At 43.6% G+C, this 20,778-nt stretch overlaps 2 protein-coding genes across 6 annotated transcripts in view; one reads left to right on the forward strand and one right to left on the reverse strand.

The window, feature by feature from the left end:
* dcaf6 (ddb1 and cul4 associated factor 6) overlaps positions 1-9,441 on the forward strand; it is a 27,303-nt gene extending 17,862 nt beyond the window's left edge. For 2 of the 5 annotated variants that reach the window (XM_075479420.1, XM_075479423.1), the window contains 10 exons: positions 1,128-1,187; positions 3,806-3,989; positions 4,537-4,646; positions 4,761-5,061; positions 5,208-5,249; positions 5,810-5,948; positions 6,517-6,673; positions 6,774-6,862; positions 7,318-7,423; positions 7,540-9,441. In XM_075479420.1, the coding sequence (XP_075335535.1) occupies positions 1,128-1,187; positions 3,806-3,989; positions 4,537-4,646; positions 4,761-5,061; positions 5,208-5,249; positions 5,810-5,948; positions 6,517-6,673; positions 6,774-6,862; positions 7,318-7,423; positions 7,540-7,598 (1,247 nt within the window). In that variant the 3' untranslated portion in view covers positions 7,599-9,441. The remainder of the gene's footprint in view (positions 1-1,127; positions 1,188-3,805; positions 3,990-4,536; positions 4,647-4,760; positions 5,062-5,207; positions 5,250-5,809; positions 5,949-6,516; positions 6,674-6,773; positions 6,863-7,317; positions 7,424-7,539) is intronic. The other 3 variants (XM_075479421.1, XM_075479422.1, XM_075479424.1) reach the window with 3 other exon arrangements.
* On the reverse strand, positions 9,123-19,684 carry gpr161b (G protein-coupled receptor 161b). The gene is made up of 6 exons (XM_075479425.1): positions 19,471-19,684; positions 17,775-18,162; positions 15,032-15,753; positions 14,375-14,482; positions 12,634-12,759; positions 9,123-12,500 (listed from the first exon to the last, which is right to left on the reverse strand). The coding sequence occupies exons 2-6, from the start codon at positions 18,116-18,118 to the stop codon at positions 12,229-12,231; spliced, it is 1,572 nt and encodes a 523-aa protein (XP_075335540.1). The 5' UTR covers positions 18,119-18,162; positions 19,471-19,684; the 3' UTR covers positions 9,123-12,228.
* Between the last annotated feature and the right edge of the window lie 1,094 nt (positions 19,685-20,778).

Genomic DNA, 20,778 nt, shown 5'->3' on the forward strand with positions numbered 1-20,778 from the left:
CTGTGTGGTCTGATAAGAGAAACAGAAAAACATTGGCAACATTTAAATAAGAACAACTGGCAGAATGCAAAGAAGCAAAGCACACCCCCCACCACCCCCCGCTCCGTGCAGGATGACTCATCAATATTTAGGAAACAACAAACGGTATAGTGAAATACCACACTTACAAAACAGCAGTGTTGTCATTGTTGGGTGTGACATGACCGTATCCTGTATCATGGAAACACTGAAACACAGAATCTGATTTAATTCAAGCTTTAATAAATGAGTTATGAACGTACAATTTCTCACTAGTTTGATCATTTACTTATTTGTCTTTTTCCTGCCCCTTTGCACGGCCTTTGCGTTTATCCCCAAAACAAGCTGTCATAGCTCCTTTATATTATACATATTCCATCTTAAGATTTCTACCATGCAGGTGGCACTAAATAATCAAAGTTTATGTCAGGATTGTCGGCCCCACACTTTGTAGGGAATAAGCTTCTTTATTGAGTGATCTGATAAGTGGAAGTTCCTCAAATGTTTGTTAACCACCGTTTCTCAGTGTTTCTGTGAATTATTTATTTTTTTCTCCTGCGGCTGGCTTCACATTATCCGACGGCACAGTTCACACAGAAGGAGACGGAGGCGTTGCAGGTTTTTGTCCGAGAAAGATTGCAGTCGTGGTTTGGGTTTTATGGCAGGGATCCAGCAGAATTCATGTGATGAGATGTCTGAAATGGGCTTTTTTTTTTTCTCTCTGGACCGCCATCGCTCAAGTCGTTTGGCTCCATTAAAAAGACGAGGTGCTGAAATGTTTGGCTTTATGTTTGACTGTCACACAGTTGTCCTTTAATATATGCGGAAGAAAACCAGTGTGTGAAAAGCAGGCGAGCGTTAACTTTGTAGGCTGTTCTCATTGAGTAAAGATGTTTTTAGTGCAACATTGCAGGGATAAGATTACCTTTAGTAAGCATGTCTGAATCTCATTTCCCTGTTTCCGTTCAGATGCACTCCTCTAACTCTCATCTTGCATTCAGAAAAGCTGAAGCTGCGCCTAAACACAACAGCCTTGGATTTGTATTTTGAACACGACTGAGCTTTGACCTCTGTGTTCGATGTTTTAGTCGGTCTCATTTGTGTTCCAGATTCCCCCTCGTCTGTGGTAAACAAACAGCTGGGATCCATGACTCTTGATGAACAGCAGGGTGCGTCCCCCTCCCCCTCCCCACCCTCACCCCCTCATTCTCCTGACCACCAACCTGCCACCTGCTTTGTCTTTTTCACTCTTCGTCCTAAACTTCTTCTCATCCTGTCTCTGTCCACAGTTTGTCCTCCACTGTTTCATGCTTTTGGTGTTCCGCCACGTTGGTGTCGTACAGATAGACGATGTCTATCTGACTCAAGTTACTGTTACTTGGGCTGAAGGATGAAACGGTGTCTGATAACTTTGACTCGTTCAGATCTGTGACACGAAAGACGTACAAACAGCATGGCTTCTTTTAATTTGTTTAAGGATGTGTTTAATTTGTACGCTTTCCCAGCCTTTGCCTAAAGTTAAAGGATTATTCCAGCCAAATTGCAAAAAACCCCAAACCAATATAAAATCACCTTCTGATGCAAGGCAAGTTTATTTGTATAGCACAATTCAACAACAAGGCGATTCAAAGTGCTTTACAGATGCATTAAAACAGTAGAAATAAAAAGCACGATTTAAATTTAAAGAAATAAGAACAATAGATAAAATCAGGAGTTAAAATATGATTAAGTTTTGAAACTCAAGCTTCAGATTTGGAGCTTTATTCAAATGCAGCTGAAAATAGGTGTGTCTTCAACCTGGACTTAAATACACTGAGTGTTTCAGCTGATCTGAGGCTTTCTGGGAGTTTGTTCCAGACATGTGGAGCATAGAAGCTGAACGCAGCTTCTCCATGTCTGGTTCTGACTCTGGGAACTGATAAAAGACCGGATCCAGATGACCTGAGGGGTCTGGAAGGTTCATACTGGGTCAGGAGGTCACTGATGTATTTTGGTCCTAGACCATTCAGAGCTTTATACACCAGCATCAGAACTTTAAAGGCTGCCAATTATATTTGAGCGATTACCATCATAGAAAATGTATTAAAATTCAATACTTGCTCAGGCAGGGCTCAGTCTTGAAGCAGATGAAGGGGGTTTAGCGTTTCCTTGACCTTGACATCTTACAGCTGAGAGACAAACCTGTCAGCGCTCTCTGGTGGACAAAATATTTAATGTTGCCATTTTTAAAATGCCTTAAATGCAGGTCACGTCTCTGTTGAGCCATTTATTTATCAGTATTAGCTGGTACCACACTATAACACTGTTTTTTTGTTTTGTTTTTTTTAAAGTAAAGTGCAGCAATGCACACACTGCTCTGTGATTTAAAGATGCTAAAGAGAAACTTCCAGCTTTACACTGCACAGATCAGTTCAGATGTTGCACTCTTCATTCCGCCATAAAGAAAACCCCCAGCTGCCAAATGTCTTGTACAATTTACGCCTACACAAAAGGATAAGCTTTGCAGTGCAGAATTAATTAAAAGTCTGTTCAATTATTCAGTGAGGTTTAAAAAAAAAAAAAAAAAAAAAAAAAGCCGTTTGTTTAAAGTCAGCTATTATTTCAGGTTTTAGTATCCAGCGTAGCTCTGGCTCAGTCAGATTGGAACGCGTTTGCATTCAAACAGTGTTTGGATTTCACTTTACATCATTATATTGACTTTTTAAGCTCCAAACTTTGAAAAATGAAATGGTTAAGGTCGCTTTAACCTACTGCAGAGTTTAGTCGTTATGCTGAACAGCAAACCAGAGCGATATTTCTCACTTACAGACCCAACGACGAATCAGTCGATTGAATCGGCCCAAAAAGGCGTCGACAAGCACAGCAGCGCCAGTTTGGTGCGCTACACGCCGCTAAAACAAGAGACAGATGTTTACAGCTGCCTCAGACGTACCTGACAGCCAGTTATCAGCTAGATGTAAGCCAGTGCAGTCTTTAAATGCCACTGGACACTGGCTTAACCCCCCTCGCTCCAGTGAAAGTAAGTGTATATGCTTTGAGGCTCTGCCGCAGACGGTGATGCTGATGGTTTTGTAAACAATGATGCCAGAGGCATTCTGCTGAATTACCTCAGCTCACCCTTTCTGAATGATGTTGTATTGATTAAAAACGTATTAATTAAAAGAATGTTCAACACATTTGGTTGAACATGTACTGATACTGATATGTTTGTGAGAGCTCCAAGAAGCTGCAAATTCTTCATTTTCTATAATTTATTATAGAATGTAATTAAGATGACGAATTGAGTAATCAAACACAAGACACAAGAAAAGTTTCTTGATTTCCATCTGTTTGAGGCTACTCCTCCCACATTTGAGAAGCTCTTGGGACTTTTCAACGAAACAAAGCTGTTGCTAATCCTCTAACACACACACACACACACGTGCTGCCGTGATCAGGGAACTCTTCTGAATCCAGTTTCCTTGCTTCTAAAAAGCAGCCGAGTTGTGAGATAATCCTTCAGGCGCTTTTATTTGTGTGTGTCGTGTATTTCTGTTTTGATGCTGTGGCTTTCGACAGCTGTTGCAGTCTGTCCTCTGTCTGCTTTGTTAACCTGTGCTGCATGTTCCCAGTTCTGTTTGTCGCTAATCGGCGGGAATGGATGCAACAGAAGGTTGCATAATTGCATAATTCCACAAGTACATGCTGCAAACATTTATTTATTTACTTTTGTCATGGTACGTCTCAGCAGGACAAATAAGCCTTTGTTTGTTTGCTTTGCTTGTGTGTCCCCGTCTCTCCTGCTCAGGAGCAGAAGCTGCAGGTTCAGCTCGAGATGAATCTGTTGCTGCAGCGACCAGCGGCAGCCCCCCCGCTTCCACCACCTCCGCCTCCACCAGCCGACCCAGTGGAGCAGAGCCAGTGCTCAGCCTGCACTTCAGCTCAGAGGGAACCACCACCAGCACCATCAAGCTGGACTTCACCGATGAATGGCGAGTGATGCTGAAGCAGCGAGAAACTTCCTGTCAACCTTCACGCTGATTGTTTGATAGACATACATTCATTTCAAATGACACTACATCTATTTAAACCTCCATTTAAAAAAAAAAAAATAATAAATACATGTATTGTTAGCTAGATGAACGAGGCAAGCAAAGCAAAGACGAATCGATCCAACAAAAACATGTTGACAACAAATAAGTTATTACTGACGGAATGATGCTATTGCCAAGAATAATGTGAGCAGGAGAGAAAACCTTGATAATTTAGACAGTGTGAAATATAAATGGTAAAGTAATATTTTCAACGAGTTTCAACATATCACATGAGAGAACTGTGATTTTTATTTTTTTTTTTTTTTTGGCGAAATATGAGCTTTGATGTTCTTTGATCTTTACTTTGTAGGGCTTGTGGTTTCTGCCTTCTTCTTTTAACGCTTAGGTGCCCCCCCCCTCCCCCCCCACCACCACCACTTTTTGTGGATAACTGGATAATGTTTGAGTGAAAACAAGTGTAACCTTTCATTTTGTGTCCTTTCAGGAGCAGCAGTGCTTCCAGCTCGCTGGGGAGCGGTGGCCCCAAAGCGTCAGAGGCTTTGGCTGCACCGAGCAGAGAGAGTCTGTCGACAGAAAGCTTACCGTCAGAGCAGCGTGAGTCGTCCCCTTCTGCGCTAATGAAATGACTCTGCTTGACTTTGGTTTGTCTGATATTTTACAACAGACAAACGCAGACCGTGAAAGACTTTCTTTGTAACTTCCCCTCAGCTCCCTGCGAGTCCTCCGGGAAGCAGAGCGCACCACCTGCCTCCACGGAGCCTCCATGTGACGCCTCTTGCTCCGGCGCCCTCAGCAGCTCAGCGGCTCCGGGCCCAGCGGCGGGTTCCTCTGAGAGGAGTCAGCCGGAGGGTTCAGAGGACACATCAGGAGGCTGCAGGAGAGCAGAGCCTGCCGGAGAGGAGGGAGGGGAGAGCCAGAGTCAGCCGGCACAGAGCAACCAGGACTCCGACGACAGCGACGACGACCCGATCCTCATCCCATCGGCGAGGTTCAGAGGACAGGGTCAGAGGTGCGTTAGACGGGATGATGCTCCGGTTTCTCTTGTTACACCAAAAATAAGAACACCCCAATTCATGTATTCAACTATATTTTAAAGACTGGGTGTTCTGAGTTCTGTGTGATGCCTTGCCATTGACTGTTTTACCACAAATCTAGATTTAATTCCAGAGGATCTGCAGTAGGAGATAGGATGATCAGGTAACGTGTTTGCTCTGGAAACAAAAAGCCTCTAACCTGCCAGGTGTGTGTGACATGCTGCAGAGCGTTTCAACCCAACGGCACAGTGTGGTGTGCAGTTTTCCAATAACTTATTTCCTTTTTGTTGCTGTTGCTATCTTCTTGGTTTGGGCATTCCACCTCAACTAATAATACACCCAGCTGAGTGTAGAGTGGCTGCATGTGAGCACGGACTTCACCAACGGTGTGAGGAGAAGAGTCACAGCTGCATTTTGACACATCTTGTACTGTACAGATGTGGAGATTAAACAAGCCGCGTGCATGATTGTGTCATTGAAAGAAGGCGAACAGATAAGAGTTTGTAAGTTTGTTATTAGACATTAGCGGGTTATTTTCTGTCGGTAGCTGCTCTTTTCTGGTTTAGTTTGTTTTTTTCAAAAGAAAAAAAAAGCGTGTAAATGGTTATTATGTGAAACCAGAACATATTCAAAGCATGAGTTTAATCCAAATCTGTGACGGCGTGCGTTATCGGGGGTACTTTGTGTTCACGTTTTCTGTTTTCTTGCCTCTTTCTTCCTCAGGCGTTCAGCTGCAGCTCGTATCCAGGAGCTGTTCCGCAGGAGAAAAGAAAGAAGGGAGATGGAGGAGAGCGAGACCCAGAATATCAGGAGGCCTTCGGTCAAAATGGTCTACAAGGGCCACCGCAACTCCAGGACTATGGTAAGCCTTGGTCCTTGTGTGTCCTGTCAGGAGGCAGTTAGCTTAGCATAGACTGGAATCGGGGAAAGATGAGCCACATCAAGGCATAATTATTTACTATATTTATTATATGCATCTGACCACAAGGACATGAATTGGATTAATGAATTTTCTTTAGAAAAGAAAAGTGTTATTAAGCCATTTGAACGAGGTGTTGGCCTCAGTGTGCTGATGATCCACTGAGCCAGAAGCTGTTCTGGTGGCTTGTTGGACAGCTCAGGGGCTGCCTTTTGGAAAGGAAAACAGTCATACTGATCACGTCCCACATCCTGCGCCATGAAAATCAGCCTCAAAACATCGTAAATCACCATTTAGTTTTCTTTGATCCATTACAGGTGCATAGAGATGCCAGTTTGGGATTTTCACATTGTGTCATGTGCCTTAACTGTTTATTGGTAAACACTCTAGTGTTTTGCCATCACTGCGAGGCGGCCATGTTTGATACTAATTATACCTGTACGAAGATGTGCATGATGATATTTAATGTTTTTTTTTTTTTATTTTGTTTTCTTATTCATTTGATGTCCAGATAAAGGAGTCGTGTTTCTGGGGCAACAACTTTGTGATGAGTGGCTCAGACTGCGGTCACATCTTCATCTGGGACAGGCACACCGCAGAGCACCTCATGCTGCTCGAGGCCGACAACCACGTGGTCAACTGCCTGCAGCCGCACCCCTACGACCCCAGTGAGTTCCGTCGCAGCGCCGCTCGGATCATCAACGTTTTTTTTTTTTTTTTTTCTTGTACAGTGCGTAACCGCTGCACACGTTTTCTGGTTTGTTTCAGTTCTGGCTTCTTCAGGGATAGACTATGATATCAAGATTTGGTCGCCGCTCCAAGAGTCGCCGTCTTTCAACAGAGTTCTTGCCAATGAGGTACAAAACAAACTGAAGTTTCTGCCAAATGTCTAGGTACCTAACTTATTGCACTTATTCTAGAACTAGTTATACTCTTAGTTGTTTGGTTTTGGAAGGAAATGCACTTATGATTTCTTGTGACCTGAAGTTCTTTTGCCTACGGATGTTGAACACACTTATTGTAAGTCGCTTTGGATAAAAGCGTCTGCAAAATGACCGTAATGTAATGTCAGGATGGGCATTCTTTACCATCAGATTAGCCTTCATGCTTTCCTCTCGCCGAGAAAGCACAGCATAAGCTCCACAATGTTTTCCTCGTCTCCTGCAGCTTTCAATTAGTTTGAAAAAAGCCTTATGTCACCTTTTCCCCGGCTGATCGGTTTCCCTGCCCCCCACCTTCTTTTTTGTTATTTGTGTAGATCCTGTTTACAATATGTTCATCTTCCCTTTTGCTTTTTCCTCTCCGCAACCAGGTAATAACCAGAAACGAGCTAATGCTAGAAGAGACGAGAAACACAATCACGGTCCCGGCCTCTTTCATGCTCCGCATGTTGGCCTCCCTCAATCACATCAGATCAGGTAAACTCTCTTTTTCTCTCTCTCTCTCACACACACATAGTCGATCAGCTCTGAACAATCAGTAACTTGACGTTTGCCTCCTTCTTTCTTTGACATCTGCCTTTTTCTCCCCGTAGATCGAATAGAAGGCGATCGCTCCGAAGGCTCAGGCCAGGAAAACGAGGACGAGCAGTAGCCTGCTGGCTGTTTATTTTCAAGAAAACGCTATTTGTTCTCGCTGTATAGCACTTGGAAAAAAAACCTGAGATTTGTACAAGTATAGTCTAGAATACTTCCTTTTGAATATTAGTGTAATTTCTAGGCCCCCCGGTGTTTTTTTTAAAACGACTTTCTTACTGATGTTTCTGTATGAGGAGAAACTCCATCTGTGTGAATGCTTAAAAGGACGTCAGTATATATATATGTATATGTTCAGCGTGAGGATAATGGCGGCTGGTGTGAAAGGATGTTAAGTGCAATATTATTTCTGTTAGGAGAAGGCGAGCTTTGATCAGTGTTACCGTTTGACATTTTTGAATTTGTTGCAAAGAAATGTTGATGTGCTGCTGCGGCATGTGAATACAGACTTTAAGTAAAACACAAACGTTCTAATTTTGTTGTTGGTGGAAAAAAAGAAACAAAGCAGGTGGTTCTTCTCCCAAAAAGGTCTTCTTGTTTTTATAGTTTGGAAAACTGTAAAAAGCAAAGATAAAGAAAAAATCCATTTGAGAAGCTTGGGTTTATCTAAACCTGGAGGATTTTCCTCATTTAGCTGCTCTGACACTCTTCAACTCTGCTATAAAGCTTCAAATGAGCAAGAAATCTCTCTATATCTCATCAAACGCCCCTGAAGCTTTATCTTTGCGTTAAAACACGGGGTTGTGATGTCGCCGAAAGGGTTTTGGAATGCTGGAAATTGTCAACGATGATGGTTCAATGTGAGCAGCAGGTAAAACTAAAAAAAAATGTCTCCCTTTTTTTAAGACGGGCATTTATATGCATTTCATTACACAACAAGGCTTAAAAAAAAAAAGATGGACTCTACTTCTCAGAGACTAATGCTCCCAACACAGAATTGATAGGAAATTGAATTGATTTGTCATTAACTCGCAGTTCACTGAAAGGTGACACATTTCGAAACATTTTCCATAAACATAACTTTAGTTCTTTACAGAATCTTTATGGTGTGATTCTTTGGCTTTTCGTCTCGATGCGCTGCTCGCTGTGATTTCTTGCTCCCCTGAGTCGTTGCAACAGAGTCAGGGTGTGGCGCAGGGCCACAACAGCCAAATTAAATGTAAGATGGTGATTAAACTGTGAAACACACTTTTGATGTGATCATCCGCAGTTCTTCCCTCGAGCTTCAAGTAAACTCTTGACTCTTAAGCGTACAGACTGTGATCCCAGCGAAGCATCAGTTTAAACACGTGTGATTACAGAGAAAAAAAACAACCTTTTCAGTGTTTTAACGGTCAAAAAAAAAATAAGAAAAAGGAGCCTTTCCTTAACTTTTCCCACTCTGGTACATGTGGAAAAAATAGAAATTTGATATTAAAATGCCCGTTTTCCGGTTCACGATCAAAGGAAAGCTTGTTTTTCCCTTTCGGGGGACGATGAACGCCTTCAAGGCTTCTTGATATTTTCTTTTCTTCATTTGGCTTGGGTGTCAGGTGGAGACGTTCGGCTTCTCTCGCAGCGGACACGAAAGAGGAAGACGGGATGTCACATAATACAAAACTTTAATGCAAATATTCGTATCGATGCTATAGAAGGAAAATCAGAAGGTTACATCACGTCTCAGGTGTACAGCTTTTCCTTACTAAAGTAGTACCTGGGAAAACATAATAGGAAAACAAATGAGGTAAGAATGAAACACCAAAACTGGGCTCTACGGGTCACAAACAAGCTCACAGAGTTTCTTTTTTTAATTAAAGTAACAAGTGTTATGCGAGTGTGTGTAAAACGAGGTAAACTATATGTACCTCTGGATATCTTCTGTTGATTTCAGACAATAAAACATTTATTTCTGACATGGTCGCTACAACTATCGGTCTACAAGTGACTGATCTTGACTCCCGAGCCCATTTTTCTGCGGTACCTTTCGGGGGTCTTCACTGCATCACCGGTAACTAACGGCGACGGCCTCCTCCTCTCAACGTACCGAGACGGAATGCATCCTGTAAGTGCGATTACTGTGTCTGCAGTAACGGGAAGTCGTGATGCATCAGAATCACTCTGATCTGACAGTGCGCGAACATCCGAGTGTTTTCAGTCCACCTGGTCGGCATCGACCCTCGACCTCTGACCTGTTGCAATGTGAAACGTGTTTGTGTTGCAAACATTAGATGAGACTCTGGTCTACTTGGGTGTCCAAGTAGGTCACGCTCAACTAAAGAGCTAAAGAGAACTCGGCCATAATCGGTTTGTTTTTCCATCCGCATAAAGCCATCTGTTTTTGTAAGTTTAGCTAAAGAAAACGGGTTCAGATGCAACAGTCTGCCCCCCCAAAAAGAAAACCTACCAAAAGACCCGCACTCTATTTTCTGCTCCGTGTATGGTCGCCTATGGAGAGCCTTCTCCGTCAACGGAGACCCTCCTGGAGACGCTCTCCGTAGCTTGCGTGCGTCGGCCAAAATTCCTATCTATCCGTCGAGGCGACGGAGACCGCAAGGGTTGTGATTGGTCGGCTAATTTTACAACATATCACTTCATACAATCACTTTTCCGGTTAGTTAGTACCCTCCTCTCACAACAACAACAACACCGCCATTTTTGAAAGAGTTTACTGTGTGCCGGTCAACAAAATTCTTTGTATTTCAATTTCAATAAGCTCACTTCACTGTGAGGAGTGGAACTAGGGGTGTGCAAAATAATCGTCATGACGATGCATCGCGATTCTAATTTTCTTTTTTTTTTATGCCTTTAATGATAGGACACATGCAATTGATGCATTTCGCTGCAAGGGATGTTTGCAATATATGTATATATTTTTTATAGTTATATAGCCTATGCACTTTTTTTGTCTGTACTGATCATCCCTATTTTATTATTTTAAGTTTTATAAATCCTATGCACTTTTTGTGATGAGTGTGTCCAGTAATAGTAATATTTGTGTCCAGTAATATTTGTTTTAATGGCAATACCTCCAAAAGTTGTTTAAATAAATACAGTTATGACTTGATTTGCTTTGAGTTATGTATCAATTGAAGACACTATCCAGATCATACACAGCCAGTCAGCCACTGGTAATGGCTGTATTTTTTTTTTTAAGTATGTTCAGTGAAAATATTGCAATGCATCGCAATAATTCAAGTATCGTGATCCATCGTGATAGAATCGCATCGTGGCATGTGAATCATGATTCGAATCGAATCGTGACTTCTTTGCCAATACCCACCCCTAAGTGGAACGGAGCCAGAAGGTGAACAATCAATCAACGACTTTCAGATAGACGTCATGAGATTGGGTCGTTAGCGACGCCTACTGATCGGGAGGTGAATTGCCTTGTGTATCCGACAGCTCCGACGGAGAACTTTGAAAGGACGGACTACAGAGACGCATTGACGGATAGCGACGGAGACGCATACTGACGCTAGTCGTCCATTGTTCCGTCAACGCAAGCCGTATCCAACGCATTCAGTTCATTTTCAATGAAATCCGGCCGATCGTTGTCGCCGTGCTCGCAAAGCATGCTGGGATTCTGGCACGGCGAGCGGGGGACTTGCGGCACGTCAAAATGTTGGGCTCGCCCGAAGTTTCTGCAAATTTGCCACGGCAGCCGTAGTGCGTTACCCAATGACAGTAGATCATGTGATCTCCTGTGTCGCATCAGCAGCAGCAGCACAGCAGATCTCCTCGCTCGCAGATCCACAGCCATGGTGCAATATGAAATAATGTTCCATTGCTGACGATTTATACACATTACTTTCCCTCCAAAACTCAAATTTTTAGAGGGAGAAACTTCGATTGGTTAAAATCCCAAGTTATTTACTGTCCCCCGGAGCCATTCCACCGTATGTTCTATCTACAACTTCGTATACACGCCCACTGTAGTAGCAACACAGCGACACTAGGCATCCAATCCGGCGAGTTAAGTTGACGTGACGGTACAATGGACGCCTAGCCTGAGGCCTTAAGCTCCACTGATTGTGGAAGGCTACACCACTCCGCTAAAGTGTGGGATAATGTCACACTGCAGCTGCTGTAATCAGTGGCCACGTCCAAGTCACGAATGCAAACGATAAAGAGCAACAGGAGTTAATTGGGCCCAGATGCACCAGATTTGGCTTAAGACTGTCAGCGGAAGGTATTTATTTATTTATTTATTTTTTTTAACGCAAGTGGTCGCGCAGCAATGGGGATCTTTCCGACCCCGCGTGCATGCACCGCGGTGCAAACGTGCTACCAGTCAGAAACGTACTTTCCTTTCCATGTCATGAAGAGGCACTTTTCTTTTGAAAAGGAGGCAGATGATGCTGCGAGTCCTATGGAGACAGAAATTTTCTGTCATATTATGCAGCCCCAACGCACATGTTAATCCTCTGAATACACAATGAAAAAAATAATAATATTAAAATAAGACAAATGAATAAAACAACAGAACCATCTCGGTTACAGTAGTTAAGGCTTCCTGTCTGATTACACAAGTCATACAAAACTTTGCCAAGACACTGAATATGTGCACTTGGTCCAACATAGTGGAATGAATATTTTTTTTTGCTAATAACTTCAAGCACGGAGTACCCGCAGGAAGAGAGTCCGGACTTGATCGGCCGTACCACAGAAACACTTGTGAGCGGAGCAGTCTGTGACTGCACCTGCCGCCTTCAGATGGGCTTCTCCACCCCTTCCTGCTCCTCTTCATCTCGGTTATCTTTGACGATGCCTTCATCGATGCTCTCCAGCCTCAGTCTCTGACCGTCCAGGTACCGGGGTCTCTGCGCCGGCCTCGTTGTGAAGAGGCCCACCTGCAGAGCCAGACTCTCCCCAAACAGGGTGAGCTTTGCGTCGCTCTCTATGGCCTTCGCCAAGCACGAGGCAAACGTGTCGAGAGACTTGTGGACCTCTGCGTGGACTTGGACTGGAGCCGTGTTTTCAGCTGAGGAAATGAACGCGGACGTTAATATTTTTTCCTTTTTTTCCCCCTGGGACGTGAAGCAAGCTAACAGGCCTCGTGTGTGTTTGCTTTGCTCTCTAACAACAAGCTAATTTTCCAGACACGTGACGGATACCTTTGGATTGCTCCACCTGGTCTTCAAAGGTGACCGAGCTCCTCCTCTTCCCGGACGGGTTCCCGTGGTGCAGCGGGAGGGCGGAGCCGCCCGTACAGGAGTTATCCAGCAGCATCACATCCGTGCCTGCGTGGGGAAACAAGGACGATGGTTGACTGCAAGCAGCGCTTCGCAAAGAATTCTGGGTGCCTTGTGGCCAGAGAAAAAAAAAGAAAAAAGAAAAAGCACACAGATTGGCCCGTCTGTGTGTCACGCGTGACGTTACATGCCCTGCCCGCGTCGTCCTCAGCTGAGAGCATGAGCTGTGAAACAGGAATGTGCAGCTGACGGTAAACAAGCACTGGGAGTGTAGCAGGAAGGTTCGTTCTCTAATCATCTGCCAACCCCTTCAAACCTCATTTCCCCAACTATATGCACCATTCTCATTTCCAAGCTACAGTCAACAGACGGGGTTTAAAAAGCAAGCGTCGGGTAAATGATATAACTCGACTACTTTAATTATGCATTTATGTCCTTTTTCGGCACTGAACTGCAGCTCAGACGACTGGGTGATAAACTGTTGTTGTTGTTAAAGAGTTCATTTTGCTGGTTTTTCTCCACCCACAGGCGAAACGGAACCAAAAACAGTCCGACAGCTTCAGCTTCAAATCGTTTCTATTTTGATTTTTCATACGATTGACTTAAGAAAGCGATTCTATAAAGCAATCCAACAAATATTAAAAAAATTTCAATTAGTCTACTGTCACTGATAGCAGATGTTGAACGGAGGCCAGAAATGTGACGCTGCATGTTTGGTTTGGTGAAAAACAGGAAACAGTCTGTCGAATTTGAAATCACATTCAACTTCATACATTAAAACAAAATGGGAGAAGGAAGGAGGAATAACTATATCTGAATAAGAATGGACAACAATATGGAGGTATCAATGGATGTGTACCAGCTCACAGAAGTGGAGGGAGTTTGGCTGGAAAAGCCTGATTAGGTACTTTATTACACCCTCCCAGAAATCTCACTATGATAATAACTCCTCAGTCTGCTGGAGGAACTGTGGAAATCAAACCATTATCATATTTTCTGGAAAAGATACACAACGCCCTACAGGATATCTTCAAATGCGAAATACCCCTCGAAATTAAGACTATGTTTTTCGGACACATACCTGAGGGATGGCTGAAAAGAGATAAGCACCTCATAAATATCCTGCTAATGGCTTGAAAAAAGAATATTACCAGGAAATGGCTATCACAAGAGAGCCCAACTGTCAACATATGGATGGACATCCCAATGGACATATATAAAATGGAGAGAATAACAGCATTTGTTCATTTTAAACTGGAGAAATTCGCCTCATATTGGGAAAACTGGGTCAACTATGTCCCGCCCCATAGGCCTGATTTTAATTTTTACAAATCAGTAACTATGCCATATAAAAAGGATCACTCCCCACTTTGCACATATTGTGTTTTTTTTGTTGTTGTTTGGTTCTCTTTTCATGGTTTAGACAAAAAACAAAAATACCACTTTGGCATTTAGGACAGACAAGAGATACAAGATGTATGCACATGTATCGGATGTGAATGTTTGTTTCTGAATGTCAATTAAAAAAAAAAGAAAAACAGAAAACAATGATCAATTATGCTGGTCATTCCAAACAGTCAGAGCCAGAATCATTGTGAAGTCTTGCACCATTGAATGATATCCTGCTGGCTTTTAGAGGACAAAGTCATCCATATACACTTACCCGAGTCCTGAGTGAAACTGAAGCCTGTATCTCCCGTGCTGCTCCCCGGAGCCAACAGGTGTCCTCCTCCTGCCAGCATGGCGGTCAGGTGTGGGGACATCCCCAAGTCTGGAAAAAAACATTTCACAGTTGACGACGTGATCTTAGAAAGACGTGCACACGTGAACCACCTGCACCAACCTGAAGCAACTCATCCAAAGCAGTCAGCAAATATCCCTGTCACTGAAACACAAGCTGGCAGCTTTAAAATCAGAAATATGACCCCGCTGTAACCACAAATCAATGTGTTGATAATAGGCACGACAATATGGCGATTTGATCTCAGCTGATGAAATCAAAGCAATATTGAAATCAAACGCTTTTGTAGCTTCATTTAAGCCCTATTCATGCTGTTTTCAGTGTTGCTTACAAAAAAGGAGACAATTTTTTAAACATAACTAGGAATCGGTCTGACAAGTTTCCAACAGATAATGTGATAATATTGTTATCATGGATGCTCTTTGGCAAAAATAATCGTGTGGTGAAAATAAAGACATGACAGCACTGATCCATGTGAACAAACTCAACGGAGCTTCATTAGAGCCCATTAAGCACACGAGTGAAAAAGACGAATCCCAGGATGATTCGGCGTATCGGCCTCTGAGCCGGTGTCCCCACCTGTTATTCTGTTGGAGATGCTGAAGAGGCGGGACGTTCGGTGCCGCGTGGCGAACGACTCTCTGTAGTAGCGGTCTCCGAAGCACATGCCCAGCAGCTCCTTCCTCACAGTTTTATTCCACAGGCCGTAGAGGAGCGGGTGGCACACTGCGCTGCAGAAAGACAGCCACGCCACCAGAGTCTCCAGCCCCTGAGACACGCTGCCCTGCCCCCACAAAGCCTCCGTGCACACCACCCCGACATACGGGCCCCAGGTCACGAGGAAGGTGCCTATCACCACCAAGATGGTGACGAAGGCCTTGCACTGGCTCCCTGCGTACACGAGGCTCCGCCGGCTTCCGTTAGAGGAAGTTGAGGTGCTTGAGTTCTTGCGTCCGTTCCCCTGAGCTGCTGTGGAGTCGTCCTGGGCCACCACAACTGTCCCGCAGTGCACTTTGCGAGCTTTCATGCGGGCAACGCGGAAAATGACCCCGTAACAGGCCAGCATGATCAGGAGCGGGGGAAGGATGCACCATGTGACCCAGAAGGCCGTGTAGCTGGGCTCTCTGTGCCAAGAGGCGACACATGTCCACTTGAAGCAGTCGAACTCAAAGTTCGACCAGCCAAACAGCGGAGGCAGACAGCCCACCAGCGAGTGCAACCACACGTAGGCGATGACGACCACCGCCCGGTTCCCCGTGATCTTCATGGGGTAGATCATCGGGTAGAGCACGGCGTAGTACCTGTCGGAACAACAGAAACACAGTGAAGACATCAGCGGGCAAGATATTCGGCGGCATCCTCCAGGGAGAGCTCTGATCCAAGCGATACAGAAGCCGCTAAGATAGAAGCATGTGAAGCTAGAAGCTGCGAACAAAACAGAAAGACGGGGACCTGGCTGGCAAACAAAAACTAGCAGTGTGATCAGAAATCCCCAAAGGAGCCGAGGGCAATCAGGAAGGCAGTGAGAACAGTGAGGACTGTGGGCTATTGAGAACATTTACAGCAGCTCTTACAGGTGTAGCTTTGTGATCCCTGAGAACAGCGATACATAACTCAACTCAAGTGGTTTTGAATGTTACTTTCATCAAAACTCGTCAACGAAAAAGTCTCAGTGGGGGCTGGAACAAATGAGCTGTTCCATCATTTCTCAACACCGCATTAAACCGTAGCATCCCTACTCCGTTTGTTTTATTGAATAAAAACGCCAAAAAGAGTAAAAGAACTGAATCCATAATTATGCAGATCAGACAAAAATCTGAAATCTGATCTTTCAAAAGGGGAATCTGATCTTTGCAGATGAACAGTGCATTCATGTCAGCAGGCATATGGAGCCTCTGCGCGAGCATGTCTAATGCTTGTCACTTGATCCGGGAATGCATCCTGAAAAACACCACAAGTCAAGCGGGCGGTTAACCAGTCAGTCCCGTCTGAAGGGCCACATTCTGACCTTACAGCGAAGCCCACCACTGAGTCGTCTTTTGGTCGCATTAGTGAACACAAACGTGCTTCTTTAACGCCAAAAAATCCATGAATTAAAAATAAAAGACAAACCGGGCTGAATTGCTCCCAGTACACGGGGGGAAAAAACTAAAACAAACTGTTTACTCCTTTTCTCTGTGTGTAACGTCGACATTTCTGTTCGGCTACATCAAAGCTTTATGAATTGTTCTTAATCTTTTTGTCACAACTAATTCATCACCAAGGTTTGTCCCTTTTAAGAAAGACAAAACCTCACACGCGGGACATGTTCGCCCTTCCTCGCTTCATCGAAGCAATGCATTCCAAATTTCAGAGGGAGATGTTCAATCTGCCACGCAGACAGGAAACACTGGCGAAGAAACATTGAACCACTTTTCTTTTTCTTTTTTGGGGTTTGTTTGTGACCGACTTTTTAATTGCAAGAGGGACAAAAATGCTGGCTAGAGAAGGTCAGACACCCCGCTTCCTTTTCATCCACATGTGGAAGCTGTAGAACACAACAACCGCCCAGTGAGCAGCTTCTCTGGCGGTTTGCTGCCTTGCTCAAGGGCATGTGAACCTCTTCCGGCCTGCCTCTGTAACCGTTGGACCATTCCCTTATGTGCCTGAAAGCGGGGGCCTGAAATGTGGATTAAAGAGCAGCAATCTTTTGATGTGAAACTACCAAGAATTCAGAGGTTTTATGGGCTTTTGCAACTCAGGAAGCCTCATGTAAACAGAGTCTGATAGTGTTCATCGCAGGGAGACAGGGTTCGAGCTCCAAAATCATTGCCCTTGTCTTTTTTTTTTTTTTTTTGCATCCCAGCATCTCAACCTTTTCAGAAATCAGGTCTTGGCCGAAGAGGAGATGAACCACTGAAGAAAATGACCACGTTTGCCTCAGCCTGACAGACCACTTTGGCACCTTTCATCTCATTGTCACGCAATTACTGCGTGCAACTTTACGGTTGTTCAGTCCAGCTGCATACGGCAAAATGACACGACCAGCTTGGCGCCAAACTGAAAGCACAATGCCTTTAACAAGACAGGAGACGTTCATTTTGGTCGGGAGGCGATTTAGACCCAAAATAAAGCTCAAGTGAGATTTAATGCATGACATGACAGTGACTTTAATGCTGCTGGCCACCGATTTTAGAAACTGCTGTAACTTTATACGGCGACGCTATGTCAATAAGGCCAAACAAAAAGCAACAAACTGAGTTAAAAACATTAAATTCTTCTGATTTTTCACGATATAGAAGAAGAAGGAGTTATATGAGTGAAAGTGCAATCTGACACTTGCCTGTCAATAGCAATAGCTCCAAGCGTGAGCATGCTGGCGGAGCTGATGAGCAGGTAGAGAAGAGCAGTGAAGTTGCACCACACCACCCCGAAAACCCACTCTCTCTTCGCCGAGCTCACGGCCACAAACGGCAGAACCAGTACGGACAGCAGCAGGTTGGACAACGTCAAGCTGAACACAAATTTGTTACTGGGCGTGAGGAGGTACGGCCGGCGATAAAGGGTTGTCACGATCAACAGGTTCCCCAGGCAGGCGAGTAGCATGATAGTCACGATGGAGACCGACTCCAGGGCGGCCAGGCCCTCGCCATTCCCCACCGAGGTGCAGTTCCTGCTGGTGTTCATGGTGAGACTCTGGGCCACCGGACAGGCGAAGCAACGACAGGAGACTGCGGAGGAGGTACAAGAACCAGACAGCAAAGCATCACTGAACCACGATTCATGGAAACATCTTTTTTTTTTTAACCAAATTGGATTTAAGTGTATTTTAGGTTTGTCGGACGTCACAGCACCAAATTTGACTAAATTTCAGCTCTTTTTCCAATGTAAAAGTTAGAAGGAAAAAGAAAAAAAAAAAAATCAACCAAGCTGCCAGGATTGAAAACGTGAAACTCGAGCAACTACCCAACATTAAATAGTCGAACTTATTCCATTTTTAAAAGCCAATATAACAAAAAATTAGCCTGAAACCTTTGTGTCACTCACAGTATGTGGTTCATGCTATATATATAAACGGCTGTATGTAACAATAACAACATGTATAGCCTACAACGTGAATAACCTACAGTTGCATAGTTATAACCAGATATGACGACATTAGGAACTATATACAGTATTTTACATGAATATCCCCTTATGGATGCTACAAGAAAAGTTAGCTACATTAATAAACATTGAGCTATTACAAACCTGTAACGTTGCATTACCAATGCTAAATTTGGGAAATTACAGTTTCGTGGTGCAGTTTTAAAGCCATACCTTAACAAGCTTCTTGTCATATCAAAACTTTACGCAAACAAAATTGAATATGAACCATTTGTTTAGATACTCACGGATACTCAAGCTGATACAATACAATTATTCTAACGTGTTTCTTAACTCGTAACAATGGTACCATAATGAAAAAAAACTTAATTAACGTTTCGGAGAAATATGTAGGCTATGTTGCTTGAAAATATTATGTTTTTGTAGTATTTTTTTTTTTCACTTGAGTAAAAAAGAAAAGAATCCCATTCTAGATTTTCTTTGTTACGATATTCGGGATGTTTAAAAAAAAAAAAAAAAAAACGGGGGCTGGAGGCTGTATTAAAATACCTTAAATTCACCAGAGGCTAAGGTTTTAACCGTGATCACCATTCAAGCGTTTAAGCAGAGGAAACGTTCGTTTGTTGGCGTTACTTTACACCAGAAACGCAATTTTTGTCGTCCTACCTGTATGCGATACATGTTAACTTTGTGCGAGAGTGAAGATGATAGTGAAAGTTAACTCTAAAGCGCAATGTTTGTCGACACTTATCGCTTTCTGAAAGGCTGAACATTGACTACTTTTGTAGGAGAGGCCAGCCCTGTGACCTCTACCTCTAGCTCCGCCGCTCCGGTCGTTAGCAGCGACGCTAACGTTAGCTAAAAACCACCGTTAGTTAGCAAAGTTTGGCTAAAACTTCTCCCATTGTCCCCCCCGAAGCTCGGCTCTTTACCTGTTTTGGCTCGGCGCTGTGGCTCCACATTTCCCTACTCAGCAGAGCCAAAACGTCCATCTCCCTTGTCTGTTTCCACGCAACACACAAAGAGAAGTGGGGCGAGACAGAAAGAAAACCCTTAAAAGCCAGTCGACATGGACAACTTCGGTATCATTTGTCCCTCCTCGACACAAAATCTCATACGGCCAGCTGCGGCTGCAATGGCGTCCTCCTCCTCCACCTCCTCCACCTCCCATCTCAGCTTCAACTCCCTCTGTGTGCAGCCACCCCTCGATGTGTGTGGGTGGTCGCCAAAGAAAATTGCTTTGTTTTAATATTGCCATTAAAGTCATTATATCATTAATGTTATTTCTCCGCACTCTATGTGTGGTGTTTATTCAATGCAACATGCAATCCAATCACCGTGAAGTCCTGTGTGTTGACAACTTTTACAAACTAACTTTTATTCAGATCCAGAAGCAGAATATTGCATGGATGTGTGTTGGCGTGTTTAAAAAATCGTGTGTCTTGTTGACAGAGATTTCTGTTTATGAATTAAACGCTCCGCAGCTTTCCTTTATCCGCCTGGACCACACACGTAGATCATAGCTTCCCGCACTAATACGTCATCTTTTATCTACCAATGACAGGCTGGGTGCTTTACTGACTGCATCCATTTGGTAGCGCACCCGCACAAATCCGGTACCGACCCACCATTTATATGCTTTACTGTATGTATTACCCACACTGAACGTGTTATTCCAGTACGACTGTTTAAGAACAATAGAAAATATAAGCTTCACCATCAGAAGTATTCAATCCACAAATGTACTACCTATCATTAACTATACATTTATCTATATTTAATTTGTAGTGGATTTGGATTATATAGTTTTCTGGATTGATGCATTTTCGTTTTGTTCGCAAAAATGAATAATTAAGCTCAGGGGGAAACCTTTACAATAGCTGGTTGGTCATTTTTAAAACGTTCCTAGGTAGTGGCAAGTCAATTTAAAATCTAAAAATCTAACCACCAAATATGCCTTCTACGGTGCTGTAGAAGGTACATTTCCTTCTGAGATCAATTATAAGTCGGTATAATAGTCACAGGAATGTGCAAAAGAAAGTGTCACGGTTAGAAGTTAATTTTCACCATGAGTCCACCATGAATTTCTCTGTATACCAAAGTATTCTTGAGTCAGTCTTTCCTTTAAACTTCATTTGTCAAATAAAGTGTTTTGACCTGAGTTGAAATGTGAGGCTTTCTGTGTGACAGCTAAAGCTTTGGCAGAATTAGGTCATGGAGCGGAACAATAGTCTCAAACA

The sequence above is a fragment of the Odontesthes bonariensis genome, chromosome 12 (assembly GCF_027942865.1).
Source record: "Odontesthes bonariensis isolate fOdoBon6 chromosome 12, fOdoBon6.hap1, whole genome shotgun sequence".
NCBI classification, from domain to species: domain Eukaryota; kingdom Metazoa; phylum Chordata; class Actinopteri; order Atheriniformes; family Atherinopsidae; genus Odontesthes; species Odontesthes bonariensis.

Bases quoted from the DNA above. Each gene is read 5' to 3' on its own strand.
- gpr161b (XM_075479425.1), bottom strand. From the start codon at position 18,118: ATGAACACCAGCAGGAACTGCACCTCGGTGGGGAATGGCGAGGGCCTG. The intron at 15,754-17,774 runs GCAAGTGTCAGA...TTGTTCCGACAG, and splicing joins GGAGCTATTGCTATTGACAG to GTACTACGCCGTGCTCTACC. The intron at 14,483-15,031 runs GTGGGGACACCG...GTTTTTTTCCAG, and splicing joins CATCTCCAACAGAATAACAG to ACTTGGGGATGTCCCCACAC.